Source organism: Schistocerca gregaria, chromosome 7, assembly GCF_023897955.1.
Source record: "Schistocerca gregaria isolate iqSchGreg1 chromosome 7, iqSchGreg1.2, whole genome shotgun sequence".
NCBI lineage: Eukaryota > Metazoa > Arthropoda > Insecta > Orthoptera > Acrididae > Schistocerca > Schistocerca gregaria.
Genome location: NC_064926.1, coordinates 235,713,011 through 235,732,193, shown reverse-complemented (window position 1 = coordinate 235,732,193; position 19,183 = coordinate 235,713,011). Strand labels below are relative to the sequence as shown.

The 19,183-nt window shown below is 40.9% G+C and overlaps 1 protein-coding gene across 4 annotated transcripts in view; it reads left to right on the top strand.

Annotated features, from left to right (window-relative positions):
* The window catches only part of LOC126281667 (myrosinase 1-like), a 168,671-nt gene extending 150,288 nt beyond the window's left edge, over window positions 1–18,383 (top strand). Inside the window, exons 8-11 of one of the 4 annotated variants that reach the window (XM_049980817.1) lie at window positions 3,750–3,865; window positions 13,243–13,377; window positions 13,466–13,572; window positions 18,096–18,383. In XM_049980817.1, coding sequence (XP_049836774.1) covers window positions 3,750–3,865; window positions 13,243–13,377; window positions 13,466–13,572; window positions 18,096–18,222 — 485 coding nt within the window. In that variant the 3' untranslated portion in view covers window positions 18,223–18,383. The remainder of the gene's footprint in view (window positions 1–3,749; window positions 3,866–13,242; window positions 13,378–13,465; window positions 13,573–18,095) is intronic. The other 3 variants (XM_049980816.1, XM_049980818.1, XM_049980819.1) reach the window with 3 other exon arrangements.
* Window positions 18,384–19,183: the final 800 nt, after the last annotated feature.

Below are 19,183 nucleotides of genomic sequence, written 5' to 3'. Positions count from 1 at the left end.
GAGATTGAGTACATCAGGGGTGAGTAACCAAATGCACAGCAGTAGGAGACCACTGGGGTTCAACAAGTGGGCACACAACGATTCCTACTTCTGTCACGCATGATTGCAATGTAAATAGTAAATATGTTTTTCCATCTTAGGTCCGTTAATTCTAGCGATACTTTGCTACTGAATCTTGTCGCTACGTGAAAGTGATAGACAATGGACGTTGCGTCCCACTAGAAATTCTTTGCAATCATCAACACGTTTCGTTGCCAACATACAGAGCAAAACAGTGATCTTGCTAAATCACACATTTGGAAGAAATAAAAACCGGTTTACCAGGAAAACTTCCATTTAAACATCATTTAGTTTAGTTTGTTTCACACTGTGACGCTGCATGTGAGGAAGCATTCTTGACTGCTTATGGAATGTCAAGTAAGGCTCAAGACACAGATTTTTGAAACTTCTTCCTTTGTAATTCAGCAATCTGTCAAGCACAGTTTTGGATGCTACACGAGTGTTGATTGTAAAGGCAATATACTGCCGACACCGTCATTCTTATTGGAATGTTAACCACATCTCCTACAATACTTGTCTAAATTATTTCACTGTATTTGCAGTTAGCTTCATAAGAAAATTCTGAATATGATGGCAAATGAAGTAGTTTCGAAATAAGTGACAATCACTGACGTTCTGCGAGCATAAGATTAATATACGCAAATCCTTTCACTTTAGATGCTAATTGATACACAAATACTAACGAGCGTATGTTTCAGGTAGGTCTCTGATATCTCGGTACTTATAGAAAAAAACGAATACATGTTGCTTGAAGTACAAACGCAAGATACATTTTATGTTTCCCTGTACTCTATGCTATTGAATAATTGCTGTAAAATTCACTCAGATCGGCACAGATTGTTACAGTATTGTTTTCCTTGAAATCGCACTACGCTCCGTTCTATCAGTGGGCTGCCAAATTTCGTTTTGCCTTCTGCGGCGGCGTGCTATTGTACTGTGTTACGGTGATTACAGTGTGTACCCTGGGTAGAGACCCACATCTGCAAGCAAACTCGAAAATATTGCCGCAACTTGATTATTGTAGAGATGAATATTACAACTTTATGACCACCCCCAGCGTGTGACAAAAATATTACACCACATCATTTGAACCATTCCGTGTTACGTCTGCCTACGCAACCAAGAGTGTAAGACAAAGACAATCTGTAAGGATTCTCGTCTCTAAGGAAACAGTAAATGTTTTAGAGGATTGGGGCATACGGAGTCAATACTATAAATGACTCGTTTCCCTGGAATTACCCACTCTGTGACAAATAATGTGGGACCAGCAGCTTCATCCGTATCAGTTACAGAAACCATCATGTTTTTCTACTAGGGACTTCGATCTTGTCGTCCTGTAGCGTCAATGAACTATGCAGCTGGGTGTGAGTGATTCTCTCTTTGTCGCCTTTGTACGTACCTCAGATGGAACTTATTTCTCTAGAGATGATATGCCCTATAATCGCAGCACTCAGGTACCATCAGCTTAAAAGCATCACACTAGAACATTCCATAACTGTTGAGAATGATTTACATTGAACCTGTGTAGTCTCTCGTCAGTACACTGAATATCTGTGAGACCCCTCCCCAAGTAGGTTTTTTCGTCTAACATACCCCAATTGAACTTCGTTCCATATCCCCCGTTATGCACTATCCATGTACGTATGTATCATAATCATCAAGGGTGCACGCTGAACAAAAAATTTTCAAAGCACATTGGGTAACCCGAAGTTTTGAGGGGGCTGCAGGGTTCCAGAATATGATGTGGCACTCGCATTAGTACCTGAGTAGCGGCAGGGAAATTCAGTGATGGTGGTACTGTAAGTGATTGTTTTCGACAAATGGTAACATTTGAAATCGAATAGATTTGCACAAAACAAAGCCTACTCCATTTGTTTCCTCACATCACCACAACAGCTTTCCATCTTGCATAATGAAGAACGGAAAATAATTAAACAATTAGTGCGTTCGAACATAGTGGAAGGCCTTCACAAAGGTTAACCAATGCAGTAGTAGAACGCTACTTTATGGATACCTTCTGCCTTCAAATCAACGTCTACATCTACATAGATACTCCGTGATTCACCGTACTGTGCGTACTGGGGGGTACCCCGTACCACTGCTTGCCATTTCTCCTCCTGTTCCACTCGCAAATAGAGCGAGGGAAAACTGACTGTCAAGACGCATCAGTATGAGAGTTAATTTCAGGTATCTTATCTTCGTAATCCTTACGCGCGATGTTAGTTGGCGGCGTAGATTCACAAGTAATAGCAGTGTCTCTCGAGAAACAAAAGTGATATTGTTGTGTACATAGTTCCGCGTAGTCAGCGCGTACACAACTTTCCCACCAGAGCGCGCCCCGCCAAGCCCAACTGCGCAGGCGCACCGCTCGTCCGTCTTCGCACTACGAGATGGCGCTGTCTTAGAGACGGACCTAATTCTGCTTCCGCCGATCCGCGTATTGATATGTAACGCAGCCAATGAGATTGCTGCTAACGTAGAACCTTTCCTCCTCGCGGATCACACTCGCGCAGTGATACCTGAACGCGCAAGGTAGTATAACGAGTGCACAGACCTCCGATTAGTGTCTGTACCAGTCTGCATTAGTCTGTACCAGTCGACAGTCAAGTTTCAGTCTGCTCCTAATAAGATTACCATATTCCTGTACATAGTCATGAAGAGAAATGTATAGACACTTTGTCAAGTACCAGAGATATGTGAGGATAAGATTAACGTACCAAGACCAAAGGAACTTCAAACTGTCAATTGTAAATAGCATCCAGAATCAAGTTAAGTAATTTTATGTTATTATTTTAATAAATGTATGTGAAAATTAATCAAGTTCTGTTTAAAGTTGGTAACCGTCAATCTGATACTCTAAGCGTGCAAGTGGCATTTCTATCGTCTGAACTAACGGCAGAAGATAAACACGCCATGATAAGACCACGAGACATTTTGCTGACACTCGCCTACTTCGTTAGAGGGACAAGTCAAATAATCTGATGGTGTGTGTGCCGAAGGTCTTACAGTACGCCCACCACAGATATGATTCCAAAATATTCCAGGAAACGCTAAACAACTACAGGTCCGCTATGCACGTCACAATATTCTATCTTTTTGTAACACATAGCAACTGTTTCTTGCAATAGATGTGTTCTGTACCATTTTATGCAGGCCTTTACCAAGCGTATCCTGTAACACAGGAAGCTGATGGTTTTCAATATTTGGATCATAGAATCTTTTAGAAACATACGAAATACAAATGGCTGTAAGTATTCGCTGTCCATTTTTTTAATTAATTGCTTATTGCTGGTGACAAATAGTTGCTAATGAAATATTTGTTGATGATACAAAACAATTATTATACCATTTTTTTCGCGACAGGGTAAAACTGTGAACTGGACAAGGCTTTCGTACTCCACAGCAGCCTTTAGCGCGCTGTGACTACAATTTGCACTGTCCGAGTCGATATGAGGGACTGAATGAAAGATTCAAATCGGCATTGCTTACTTCTTTATGTATCTGCTTCCTGATACACATTCACGTAAATCATTATACGTATTCAGTTTTTATAGCATTGGCACTACATAATAGCAGCATCCCTTACTTGAGAGAGTCTGAAACAAAACCTTCTACATTTGTTCGAAACGCTAGCGTTTTATTTCGGTTTATCAGTTACTTGAAGTCAGGGGAAATAATCCTTGTTACAGGTACGGCAGACTTCTTTGGGATGAATCACTACAACACGACTTTCGTGACACCAGGCCTCACAGGCCACAACCCTTCGAAAAAGCGGGACACCGCCGTAATTTCATCGGCTCCTGAGGTAAGCTGAAAGTACTCCTTGTACAGGGGTAGCATTGTGTTAGTGGAAAGACATTTGACGACATCAGAGTGTTCACAGATTGGCGATTACTAAGACAAGAAAATGGTGATAGCACATGTGCTCCATGGCTCCATCCAGTTAAGGGATTAGGCTTCTCCATTGAAACACTGTAGGTCGTCATACACTGCAGCGCCAAAGAAACTGTAACATGCATGCATATTCAAATACAGAGATATGTAAAGATTCAGAATACAGCGCTGTGGTCGACAATGCCTATCTAAGACAAAAAGTGTCTGATGCAGTAGTTAGATCGATTATTTTTGCTAAAATGACGGATTATCAGATTATAAGTGAGTTTGAACGTGATGTTACAGCCGGCCCACGAGCGACTGGACATAGCATCTCCGAGACCGCGAATAAGTGAGCATTTTCCCGTACGACGATTTCACGAGTGTACCGTGAATATCAGGAATCCGGTAAAACATAATATCTCAGACATAGCTGAGGCGGGAGAAAGATTCTGCAAGAACGGGACCAGCGGCGACTGAAGAGAATCGTTCAACGTGATAGAAGTGCAACCCTTTCCCTAAGTACTGCAGGTTTCAAGACTGGCCTATCAACAAGTGTCATCGTGCGAACCACTTCAATGAAACGTCATCGATAGTGTCTTTCGGAACCGAAGGCTCACTTGTGGATCCTTTATGACGGGACGACACAACGCCAGTCAATACCAACATTGGACTGTTGATGACTGAAATCATGTCACCTGGTCGGACGAGTCTCGTTTCAAATTGTATCGAGCGGATGGACGTGTACGGGTATGGAGACAACCTCATGATTCCATTGACCGGGTGTGTCAGCAGCGGACTGTTCAAGCTTGTGAAGAGTCTGTGATGGTGTTGGGCGTGTGCCGTTGAAATGATGTGGAACCCTTGACACGTCAAGTTACGACTCTGACAGGTGACACGTACGTAAGAATTCTGTCTGACCCCATGCATCCGTTCATGGCCATTGTGCATTCCGACGGACTTGGGCAACTCCGGGAGGACAATGCGACACCACAGGTCCAGAATTACCACAGAGTGGTTCGAGGAACACTCTTCTCAGTTTAAGCACTTACCCTGGCCACTAAATTCACCAGACACGAATATTATTGAACATATATTGTTTGTCTTGCATCGTGCTGTTCGGAAGAGACCTCGACCCGCTCGTACTCTTATGGATTCATGGACAGACCTGCTGGATTCGTCGTGTCAGTTCCCTCCAGCACTACTTCAGGCATTAGTCGAGTCCATGGCACGTCGTTTTGCGGCACTTCCGCGTGCTCGCTGAGGCCCTCCACGATATCACGCATGTCTACCAGTTTCTTTGGCTCTTCAGCATAGAGAGGCATGGGTTACAAACTGGAACGAAACATCTCTTAATACTGGAAGCTAATAATCGTGATGAAAGATTGTAATTTCGTTCTCATTAATAAAAAAATTTACAATCTCCATTGAAAGTATACTCAATGTCCATAGCAGATTGTCATAACTGTTTTTCATGTACAATCTCTTTTCAAATAGTTTGTAAGAAACAGTGCATAATATGCGACATAGGATCACAATCTCCTTTAATTTATTTATTCCTACATTTTTAGTATTTTGTGAATCCCTCTAATAATTTAAGCCTGCAGTTATTTATAATTTTTTTGAAAAGTTAACAATAATGATAATAGTAATTATTATTATTATTACCTCAAAGATAGATAACAAGCCTAATTAGTTCTGTGCACTTTATCAGTGCACAGTAAGTGCATTTCACAAGCTCACAAACTTAATAATAAAGTTATCCTTGAATTTAATGATTAAATATATATTTATAAGTTGTCTTCTTTGTTTTCCAGTCTCTTTTTCCACAGTCCCAGCTATACAAATTGAGTAACCAATACCGTGTTTTGCGATTGTAATGAACGTCTTGGTTGGACTTTTGTTACAATAACAAAAGATGGTAAGAACATGTATAGCTTGCAAACATAATTTGCTGAACTAAAAAATCAAAAGAAGGATCACAAATGGTGTCAATGAATAGTTCAGTAGTTTCTAAAAGTTTTAGATTTGCAGACCACCTACTTTATAAAAAAAAAAAATTAGAGGCCCAGTAACCGAATATACAAGTATACAAATATAGAAGCGACATACATAGATACGGTGTGGTCAAACAATACAGTGAACCATTTGGTGTAATTTGTCCGAAAGCCTGGTCCGTTGAGACAAGCAGCGTCAAAGTGGAACATGTTCTGAGTCGTCAATCCGCGTCTACAGACGTTAGCAATGTGATATGTTTACCGTGTCCATTACGCATCTTGGATTTTGAACAATACCTTAACATTAAATTGCAAAGACGTGCCAAAGACACTCATGAAATGTTTTAGTTGTTTAGTTGGCGTACGATAATACTCTAACGCTGAAGATTGTTTGCAAGCGATATGAGCGATTTAAAAGCGGAAAAGAATCGAGCGAGCAACATTCAGGACGTCCTATAACCACAACAACAAGACAATGTGCAAAAAGTGGCAAAAATTGTCCATTTGAACGGGGGAATAAATATTCTGGCGCTTACTGAAAGTCATAGCAATTTATTCAGGTCCGTGAAATGCATTTTAACCGATAACTTATATGTGAAGTGAGTGAGTGCAAATTATGTTCCCATACTTTTGAATGATGAACACAAGGGAAGTCGTGTGTCCGTCTGCATGGAATTCAGGTTCGTCTTTATTCATATCGGGCCTTCATGTCGAAATTGTAATTGGATTTTAAATTTTGGTCCTTGAGTAAGACCCTGAGACGAAAATAGTGTATCTTCTCACTCTAAAAAGGCACGGCAGTTAATATATAATCTCAAAGTCATACTCTTTTTTTTTCGATATTGAGGGCATAGTTGTATGAGCGTTCGTTCCACGGGGGACAACTGTAGACGCGTACTGCAAAGTTTGGGAATCGATATAAGAAGGAAAAGACCAGAAAGATTGCCTAATAGCTTCCTTCTTCATCACGACAGTGTGCCATGCCACATCTCACTTTTGATTCTCGAGCTTTTGGACGAAAAACGTGTTTCTGTCAGTCCACATCCGCCACATTTATCACCATGCGACTTCTGGCTCTCCCCAAACCTAAAAACGAGCTTAAAAAAAAGTTTTGACACCGAAGCAGACATTGAGAGGGTGACGACAGAGCAGCTGAACGCCCTTCTAAAATAAGTCTTCAAGAAATGCTTCCATATTCAACGTTGAAGAAGATTTAATAAAATTCAATTTAAAACTATTAATTTTGTTAATAATAAAATTATTCATTGTGTATTTAGGTCACTCCTCGTATATAAATCATATTCACGATGTCAATAGGCATAATTATTAAATGATACTGTACATCCCCCAAAAGCATTGAAAAATATTTGTCTTTTATAAAGGCAAGGTTTTTGTTGTCTTCATTTAACTGTCACTACAATATATAAACTCAAAGTCGAGTGGTCAACGTTAAAACAAACCAATAAGGTTTCTTATATTGTTTGTTCACACTCAGTATCTTTAATTTTAGCCTCAATCATTTTCCACATTTAGTCGATTTTTGTACCGATTTTTTCCAAAAAATGAAGCTGAGAAGTATCATTCACATAAACAGGTTGGTGAAAAGCCAGTCATTGTCTCAGCACAATTTTGGCAATTGCTGCCTACTATTGCCGAGCACTTATCCAGAACGAGACGAATGGTGTTGTTTCAGAAATGGATTTTACAGAATTGACACGTGTTATTTTAGTTAACTAGTCTTCATTACTTGATGACATTTTCAATTTTTTGTTGGTACCATTTTTCAAAGAGATTTCTGATGCATTGTATTCCGCCCTCGTTTTTAGGGAAATAGTTCCGAAAATAAAAATGAAAAGGCTTAAATACTGCTCTAGTACGTATAGTTAAGGGATTTCACACTCATACGAATGAACAAGAATACATGTACTTATGGTATACAACAGATAACTAAAGTTCTTTAGTATTAGTTATACAAAATGTAGTATTTGGGAAATTAACTGTTATCAATGATATTTCTGTTTAAGGGAATTTAATGTTTACAATTAGACCTACTAAAATTATTTGCATAATATTCAAGAAAACATATAATTTTAAATTACTTAAAGCTGGAATTCAAAGATTTTAACTGACCTAGTATGGTTGCAGCTGTTGTTTTATTGATTTTCTTTTCGCTGGTTCCCAGAAAGTCATATAAGACTGGAAATACGTCCAAGGATCTTGTTCCACATTTTAAGCACATAGCTGAAGCTTCCCTATCATTGCTTCTAGTTTGTGTTGCAAAATAAGCTTATGAAAGTCGTTGCCCTCAAGAATGTCGAGGACACCGACAGATATGCAGTCTGCCTAAAACGGTTTTCATCGATCACAATCTCCACCAGTAAATAAAGTCCTGACAACACTTCAAGTCTCGCCAGCCACTAAACTTTGTTAAATAAAGTTGACGATTTCTACTACATTGCCAAGATCTTTACGAGACATTCGTCAAAACCTTTATGTTCAATAGCCTCTCGATGCTAACTTTGTCGACTAAGCTATTATAAATGCTACCTCACACACTCCCGTCAGTTGTCAAACCTACACTCTTTCTAATCTACTTCAGTTTCTTCCACAGGTTTGTCAACCGATTTGAAAAGCCCTTCACCAAACGTTTTTGTCGGAAAAGATAGCCGAAACAACTGTTGTGCTTCAGCATTCGACTCAATGTCGACCAAAATTACCCTGACCAGGAAAACTTTTATCTCCCGACAAGAAGCAGCGAAAAATATTCGCTTTCTTTCAAGCCAGTAATGAGGGGTTCTTTCACATTTTGAGATATATCATCAGTTATTTCCATAGGCATTTCATTTATTTCTTTGGCTACATTCTTCATCAAACAAAGCAAATTTATAACTTTTCCTGCAGGTGTGCGAAGTTCTTCTAGCACAGAGTGAAGCTTACCCCTTATTTGAAGTTAAGAGAGGTAGGTAATAAATGGCTGTTGTTAGTACGCTCCACTTTGAAAAGTTTTAAGCGCTGGATTTAATTGTAGAAAAATTCCTAATAATGACTTAAAAGACATTGGGAGACTTCCCTGTACATGAAGGATGTTTAGTTGATAGATGCGTTACAAGTTTTGATAGTATGATACGTACGTTTCATAGCGTTTCGTAACGAATCTTCCACTGAGATGCAGGCTGTATCTCAGTACCAGAATTCACAATCCCGAGTTTTGAAAAATCGGAGCTATATTTACGAAAATATGTTTTAGTCTTCTTTGCTGTTTCGCTACTACTTTAACTCGACACTGACAATTTCACTACTCACCGAATCTGATGTGGCAGTTCTTTCGTCACTTCACTACTTCGTTCCGACCGAAATTAAGCATCTGTATTGACGTGGGGTAGTAGGCTGGCTCTGAGCACTATGGGACTTAACATCTAGGGTCATCAGTCCCCTAGAACTTAGAACTACTTAAACCTAACCAACCTAAGAACATCACACACATCCATGCCCGAGGCAGGATTCGAACCTGCGACCGTAGCAGTCACGCGATTCCGGACTGAGCGCCTAGAACCGCGAGTCCACCGCGTCCGGCGGGGTAGTAGTAGCTAACAGCAGACACAACCCTACGACACAACACACAGTCACTGATAAAAGGTCGATTTACACATGTAACTAACGCAACAGTGCCGTGCGTGGTTTTATGCTACCGACGTGGTTGGAAGTAGGAAGTAGGAATTTAAATGGTACTGTCCAGACACACACTCCGTGGCGTGGCGTGACCGAGCTTTCACCGACGCCGCGGTATTTTGGGCTCTACATTAACATATCCCTTCTTCAGTGAGTTTCCTCACGTTGTCACAAAAATTCTGAGTCATCGTTAGATGCGTTTTCGCACACTGGCAAACTATTAACTTGAATTTGAATTGTACAAGTGACTCCCAGTTTTTGAAAACTTTTACGTCTCCATTGTTAGCGATTATTCGCCAGAGCTAGGAATTTTTGAGAAAATTAACACAGAATCACGAGAACCTTAGTCATTGCAGTCACTTAAACATTTCCCATTATCTTTCAGACTTTTCCACAGCTCATTAAATCTGCGCCCTCAAACTAAACATATCGGCGTTTTTGCTTTCTCTGTGCAGTTTTGTGTAAAAGTCTCGAAACAAAATATGCCAGCGATAGTGCTTCATGTGTGCAGTTTTGTATAGAAGCGACAAAGAAAGCGAACAGTAGAGGGAAGCGTCTGATGTCTGCCGTAATAGCGCATAAGCAATATACACTTTCGCTTTCCGAATTGTACTAAAATTTTACCCACGAAAATTACAGGTAATATTGGGTAACACCCCTCTCTTTTCAGTCCCTGTTTACTGTGCATCGACTTAGCTATAAAATGGCAGTGCCTATACCAAAATCAGGTCTGTAAACCCGAGATGATGTCATGGCTAAGGCCTTGAACTCACATTCAAGAGACCTTGGTTCAGTTCCTGGGTCAGGCATCCAGTCATCGGATTTGTGCGGTCATCCATGCAAGCTCTGGAGTGTTTCTTTCACATGGCCTTGGCCGCTTCCTTCCCCTCCAGTAGTAATAAATCTGATCAAAGCTACATCTCCAATTAACTTACCTTGTAATCCGGACGTAAAACTTCAATCCTCATTCGTCTGTCTTCTTTTGTTTCGATATTAAATGAGGAAATTCAAGGCAGTCGTTCATGCAAACTGCTGTGTCCGAGAAACTACCAGTGAGTGGATAGTGGCGTGTTGTGTGTTTACACCGCTAGTAACCAAGCACCGTCGCGCGTCAGGCCTACGGCGAAGTACTTAGGGATATACAATTCCGGCCGCCTGTCATGGCACTTAAACTCCTATTTGATTCTGTCATCATGGACGCTGACGACTGAAAGCCCTGATTCTGCCGACAGTTTTGTTAGTACGATATTTTCCACATATCCACCATGCGTAGCAATAATATGGCGTAGTCTCTGAATGAAATTACCCGAAACCTTTGACAACGTGTCTGGCGGAATGGCTTCACATGCAGATGAGATGTACTGCTTCAGCTGTTCAATTGTTTCTGGATTCTGGCGGTACACCTGGTCTTTCAAGTGTCCCCACAGAAAGAAGTCACAGGGTTTCACGTCTGGCGAATAGGGAGGCCAATCCACGCCGCCTACTGTATGTTTCGTGTGATCATCGAAATATTCATTCAGGAAATTGAAGACGTCGGCTTTGCGATGTGGCCGGGCACCATCTTGCATAAACCACGATGTGTTCGCAGTGTCGTCTAAGGCAGTTTGTACCGCTACAAATTCACGAAGAATGTCAGATAGCGTGATGCAGTAATCGTTTCGGATCTGAAAAATGGGCCAATGATTCCTTTGGAAGAAATGGCGGCCCAGACCAGTACTTTTTGAGGATGCAGGGACAATGGGACTGCAACATGGGGCTTTCCAGTTCCCCATATGCGCCAGTTCTGTTTATTGACGAAGCCGTCCAGGTAAAAATAAGCTTCGTCAGTAAACCAAATGCTGCCCACATGCTTATCGCCGTCATCAATCCTGTGCACTATATCGTTAGCGAATGTCTCTCGTGCAGCAATGGTAGCGGCGCTGAGGGGTTGCCGCGTTTGAATTTTGTATGGATAGAGGTGTAAACTCTGGCGCATGAGACGATACGTCGACGTTGGCGTTATTTGGACCGCAGCTGCACACGGCGAACGTAAACCCAAGACCGCTGTTGGATCACCTGCTGCACTAGCTGCGCGTTGCCCTCTGTGGTTGCCGTACGCGGTCGCCCTACCTTTCCAGCACATTCATCCGTCACGTTCCCAATCCGTTGAAATTTTTCAAACAGATCCTTTATTGTATCACTTTTCGGTCCTTTGGTTACATTAAACCTCCGTTGAAAACTTCGTCTTGTTGCAACAACACTGTGTTCTATGCGGTGGAATTCCAACACCAGAAAAATCCTCTGTTCTAAGGAATAAACCATGTTGTCCACAGCACACTTGCACGTTGTGAACAGCACACGCTTACAGCAGAAAGACGACGTACAGAATGGCGCACCCACAGACTGCGTTGTCTTCTATATCTTTCACATCACTTGCAGCGCCATCTGTTGTTGAAAATTGTAACTACTGTAATTTCGAAAGTTTGTCAGCCTGAAAATTTACTGTTGTCCCAAGTATATTGCAACAAACGGTGTATTTCTATCGCTGCTGGTTTAGTTTTTATTGCCGTTTCAAATAAACCGGTCATTTTTGAAACACCCTGTATATGTGTAATAGAATGTAACGCTGGCCAATATAAAGAACTGTTTATAAATCAGTATAATGTTTGAAAAACAAATAACTGAGGAATTAGTAGGAGCTATACACTACATCGAAGCACTTGAGTAGGTACGTTTTAAAAAAGAGAATATACTTTGCTTGTTATTAATATCTTCAGTGTCTGCAGTGTAATATTAATTATCTTTGCTAAATGGCTCGTAAATGTCTGTAAAATCTTAAAGAAAATTTGTTATACACTAAATTACGAACTTGAAAATAAACGTTACACTTAAAATATTTGTCACTACACATGAAATACACCGCACGAAGAGCTTATTTGTACACAACAAAATGTAATTTAATGCCAACATTATTTTACAGCTTATACCAAAGGACTGTTAACAATTATGACTACATTCTGTACACATCTCATACGTAATATTATTCGTCATGTGATCGAACACAGGAAGGTACGGAATGGCACTGGAAATAAGTGAAACATAAAAAACAAGTTATTCAGAACGACCGTTAGTAGTGTCGACTTGATAGTCAGAGAATCCCACTCAGGTTCCGGGGTTGCCAACGCACGCCTGCGTAGTAGCAATCACATCAGAGGTAACCGGTTCGAATACTGGTTGAAGAAGCAGTTACTAAGAGGAAGAGAGGTGGTGGCGTAAAGTTCCTATCAGTGGGCATTGTACTATGCTGGTGGCACTTCTCCCAAATTTATCTTAGTATGGAACTAACGCAGACTTTTTGTTCTGAGAAATTTCCCTACACACATACATTAGTGTTCGCTATAGACCTAAGAGTTACCGAGAGAAGAAACGTGTTGGAATTAGTATTCTGTGTTACTACCTTTAAGAACCTGCAAAAAAACTACTTCCATTTTAAATTATGAGCCGATTTAGATGTTTTTCTATGCGAACGAGTATTAGAACAAAAGGATGTGAACTACAAGGACACCACATTGTAACTATTATGGAACTAAAACAGCTGAGCATCCGTATTGTGCAAACAGGTGCAAATAAGAATAACTTATATAACAAGTATCTTAATTTTCAGCATCATGCTTGGGGACTTCGGAATCAACTTAACTGGGTTGCCAATCAATATCCAGGATATCCGATCATTATAACAGAGAACGGTTACTTGAATCTCGGAGGACGCAACGACACTGACCGCATCGAGTACTATACTGTAAGTAGTAATTTCCACACTAGTATAGTAACCTTTTTTATCTTCCGGAACTCATTTCATTATCTGAAATATGCCGTATTACTTGTAGGAATACCTCGGAGCCGTCTTAGAGGCGATATACACTGATGGTGTTCCGGTTATAGGATATACGGCGTGGAGTCTCATGGACACCCTGGAATGGAACAATGGATTCACGTGAGTAATTGACGTATTTTTACATGACAGATGAAATAATACAGATAAACAATACGTACTAATCAATAAAGCACTGCGCCATTCTGTGAGCTTAGTACAAAGCAGTGCCGAAATGATTATTCTACCATATTATCTGAAAGGCTTCACTTAGATTGTAGAAGATGATAAAAAAATTTATGACGCAGAGAAGAGAGAAAAAGGAGAGGGGTGATACCTACTCTACAACACTGTGGTAAAGTGCCATGTGCTGGTACATTCACTTTTACGTCGCTACAAAGTGAATCGAATATCTCTAGTAGTATAAATAAAATAGTTTCGGTGTTAGGAAGAGTTACAATAACTACAAAACCGACGTTTCGACAATCTATACAGCAATCCTCCTCCGGTAACAAGTTAAACGCCCTGAAAAGGGCCACTGCAGACAGACCGAAATGTTGCTGGTATAACTGTTTAATTTTGACAATGGGGTAACCTATCGGAAAGGCGTTTATTCAATCTTGCATCGGTCTCGGCAGCATATTTCTCTAGCAACGTTTGTGGAAACAAACTAGATAACTGAGAGACTGCGATGCACGTATTACACCTAATTGCTCAGACACTTTATTAGCACTTTTTTTCCAAATGGGTAGCGATTCCGCTACTTCAATGGAGGTATGTAGAGCCAGACGTTTACACACACACACACACACACACACACACACACACACACACGACACGCAATTCCCGTAACTTACGGGTCTGTGGTTTTCGGGCGCGGAGTTGACCGACCACAGCGTTCCAGATGTATTCCACTGGGTTCCCATAAGGCGAATTTGTTGTCCATGACGCTAAGGTCATTTCACAGTCACTCTTATAAAACCACTACAGCACGATTTTGTCCCTGTGGCACAGACAGTTAGCCGGCATCTCGTGGTCGTGCGGTAGCGTTCTCGTTTCCCACGCCCGGGTTCCCGGGTTCGATTCCAGGTGGGGTCAGGGATTTTCTCTGCCTCATGATGGCTGGGTGTTGTGTGCTGTCCTTAGGTTAGTTAGGTTTAAGTAGTTCTAAGTTCTAGGGGACTGATGACAATAGATGTTAAGTCCCATAGTGCTCAGAGCCATTTGAACCACAGACAGTTACCTTTTGGGGAATATGCCATCGTCGTCAGAAAAGACATCAGACGTCAGAAGATACAGATGGCCTTCAAATACGTTTAGGCAGTCCACAGCCGTCACGGTGCCTTCGGTTGCCACCACAGGTTCCGTGGCAGTCTATATGAAAGCCTCCCATAGTATAATACCGCGCACACTGGCCGGCGTATGCAGTGTTGTGGATGTCTTGAGTAGCCGTTCCCAGGTATGACGGTGTAATAAGAAGAGACATTCATCTGACCAGACCACACGTTCATACTGAGCTAGGATCCAGTATCGATGATTCTGTACCCACTCAAATCGTAAATAACGATGAATTGTTCAACATGGAACGATAATGAGGTCATTTGCAGAGACTGTTGTTCGGCAGAGTGTGCTGTAGAGTGTGCTTAAATACACTTCTGCATGCACAAGCACTGTAATCCATTACAGATTGCCATAGTTCATGGTTTACAGAGCAGAATTTTCTCTACGCTATAGAGACTTGGCTGTCCAACACCTTGTCGCCACCTCGTGGTATCACTCTCATTCAGCCACATTCTACGGACGATTACGGCAGTACCACGCGAACAGGCGGCCAGCTGCTCTTTCGCATTATCCGGACCCCAACAATACACCCCATGTCGATGTTGATTATGTCAATGAATCTCCTCATTTGAAGCACGTATCGTTGCTAGAACCATTCCCCATTTCTTCGGGTTACCACTTTCCACAGGTCTGCTAACGTACGAAATGGCACAGCTGCTTATGTGGAGTACCAACATTGTTTCATTAAAAGGACACGGGGTTTCCTTCTGAAACTTCCACAGTCGGAGCTTTTTTCCGTCATCAACGTAAGTTAAATGCTTGTCTTCCTTTTTTTCCTTTCATATATATATGCCGTTTATCTTCAACCTACACATCGACTACTGAAGGTGGGACACTATATATGCACTGAATAACATTACTTCTTACTTTGTAATACTGCTGCAGTTAAGGTATCACTTCCTCCAAACACGTGCGTTTCTGGACGGTTTTTGTGCATTCTGCATCTACATTTCACTACGACTGATTACTTTTGATGAAAATAGTTTCTATCAGTGATGTCATGATGCTCTATGACATCATTACGCCATCTGTAGTACAAGATCTGTCTTCGTTGATCCATGAGCAGCATTCATGTCATCTCCCGTCTTTTCAACAGTTGTGATCTCCTAATTCTGCGAGGTAGTCGTGTCTTCTCTACCGCTCTTACTGTTCAGCAACAAATAACCGGGCTCAGGAACTGAAATTTCTGTCCCTTTGAGGTTCGAACTTCCTTTTTCACTTCCTTGGATGTTCGTTTGACCCAGAATACTGCATCTTAAAGCAGCGGAGGTAAAACACTTATGGGATTTGACTTGTAAAATTTAAAATTAGTGAACAGTAACATGTGTATAAGCAAGGCAGTGCTTCCAGACAAACGTTGGACCATGTCATGCTAATACTCTTATCATATGCTACAGCACTACTTTTCACCTCACAAAAACACTCATAGTTATCGATACACGCCAACCCAGATCTAAGGTGTACGAAATAACATTGTTTACGCATAACTAAATGTTTCAGTTTCAGGAGTCATGTTAGAGGAATACAAATATCTCTTAATTGTTTCTTGCACTTTAGCTAAGAGGTTATTACCGTGACTGTCGTCGTTTTATTAGACCCAACGATCTACGTCAGTACCTCGCTTCTGGGTCAATGAGTTTCATTTTCTTCAGTTGCTGAAGCAGGCCACTAAACTCTGGGTAAAATTTTTCTCGACACGCCTGCCTGATTAGTAGGTATGGCGGTGTGTGCAGCAGCTAAGTGATTACAGCGGTTTTACATCCATCAGAGGCTGTAACATCCAGCGGAATGCTATAGCGACGCATCGCTACCTGAATTAGGAGTGTCAGACATGCAAAATTTTACAGAGGCGTTATATTTCAAGGGGAAAGGACTTCAGAATGACACACGTAACAAACAAAAACCAGGAGAGTCGTCTTTTTATCAGAATATTCACAATTTGTCATTTGCATGCAGCGTCCTACAGTTAACTAATCGTTTAAAATTTACCGTACTCGGGTACACTTGTATCGTGGGATATTTCATGATGTTAACCGCCAATCGTACAGAACCATAACACACGCACCTTTGTATTTGTTGTTACTGTTTCGGACGTTCTGCTTCCACACAGTATTCAAGAAGAATTCGGCCGCTATTTAACGTAGATAATAAATTCTTTGTTGTTCAAATGATGTATCATATTAATTACAAATAATTGACATTTTTGAATGTTCTTATGTTGATGGTCAAGATTAATATCGATTATGGTGGAAAGTCATTCCTGTTGATCCATATGAACACAATACTGCTACTGTGTGACGTTGTGTAGAGGATACTACACCGCAGATTAAGTTGACATTGAATTATGTTGTTGCTGAATGTGTATCCTCTTAACACTAACTGAATTTAATTGAAATCAGAATTCCTTGATATAAATGCCGTCTCTGATTTCTTTTTTGTTGTGAGCGTGTATACAATGTTGGTCTCCGCACGAACTGTTTCCCTATTCTTCCCTTTGTTTTATTTCGTGTTGATTGTGAAAGAAAAGTGTACCTTGTTACCTGACGATTTATAGATGGTAGTGCAGCTGTACACGGAGATATCCGCTTTAATCTGCGCAGCTAAGGACTTTCAGCCAGCAGCTCAATTATTTATGAGTTACAGTCCCTCGTTATTAAAAGCTTACCACATCATGGAAAGGGGCGTCTAGGTTGTTGGACTAACTCAATATCCCTGTCGCATTATATGTTTGTGGTAACATCATTAGTTAGAAATAATTGTATAAGCTTAGCCTAAAAAAATGGCTCAGAGCACTACGCGACTTAACTTCTGAGGTCATCAGTCGCCTAGAACTTAGAAGTAATTAAACCTAACTAACCTAAGGACATCACACACATCCATGCCCGGGGGAGGATTAGAAACTGCGACCGTAGCGGTCGCTCGGCTTCAGACTGTGGCGCCTAAACCGCACGCTCACTCCGGCCGGCTTAACCGACAATTCACGCAACTAAGCCATGCAAATGTCTTCAACAAGCTACCAGTATTGGTAAGGTAAGATATTTGAAACCCAAAACAAAACTAAAATTAATTGAGAGCACTTATTATTAGCCGGTCCTACTTAGTTTGTGAATGTGGGGAATACGGAAACGCAAAACCGAGTGTGACACTGAACGGAACAAGATTCGTAGTTAATGTCTTGTACAGTACAACATAGCTAGCTGTAGCAGCTGATACTCTGAGGGTAAGTGATTGTCCCATATTTTGACATATGCATCGCCGCATAGTGACATTTGAGTGAGTGAACACTTTTATATTTCTCAATGCAGGGTTACGTTCGGGCTGTACGAGGTGGATACTAGCAGTCCAAACAGGACGAGGACACCCAAGGAATCAGTTGGATTTATGGCAGAAGTCTTCCGCACCAAGCAGCTGCCCAGCCAGTACAACCTGTAGGAGGTTCCGCACTCACCACACAAGACATAAATCAGTATGTCAACGCAGTGTTTTGTTAAATCAGTCACAAAGCACAGTGCAGTGAAATAAAGTAAAAGATGTATTGTCAACAATATATTTCCTATGTAAACAAATTTCGAAATATAAACTTTGTACTTTGATGTCTTGTTCCTCTTTATTTCAGAAGTTATAGGATTGAGTAGTAAGAGCATGCGAAAGCTGCATTATAATAGTCTCATAGACTCACTTGCTGAAAGAAGTAAGAAAACAACTGGGAGACAACAACATTGCCGTCGTAAGACTGGTCACGTAAAGAATATCGAACACACATATTCTAGTCTGCAGGAAGGTTTACACAAAAGTCGAAATGTATACAAAAATGCAGGACATTTCCTTTTAAAGACTAAAGTAAATGGAAAAATTGTACAAATAGGATGATAGACTGTCGCCCCTGCTGTTCAACCTAGTACTCGATAAGACCCCCAGAAGGCGGGAGACAGATAAACATGGAAGAAATACGGGAAAGAAAGGTAAACGAGTCAATGCAAAGTGCCTAGCTCTTGCTGACGACATAGCAACAATTATTAAGACTCTTGAAGCCAGTCAGAAAATCTGCATAAGACCGCCGTCAGGACTAAAGTCTAAATCCCTTTCAAAAATACACAGTACGTAGAGTCCCAGAGGCCAAATTTTGCATTTATTGCAACCACGTACGGCGATATCAAACAAGTTAAACACTTGAAATACCTAGCTGGACTTATTTGAAACACTAAAAACGAAAGAGTAGCAAATAAAACTCGTTGAGAGAAACTGCATTAAGTCTACTTAGCGTTGATCTTAGTCGTTATGAAACCTCTTCTCGCTCTGTGTTTAAAAATATGTACAACAACAAATCGCTGTCTATCAAAGCCAAACTTTGTCACTACCGCAGATTCGTTCTTACAGAAGGACTGTACTACCC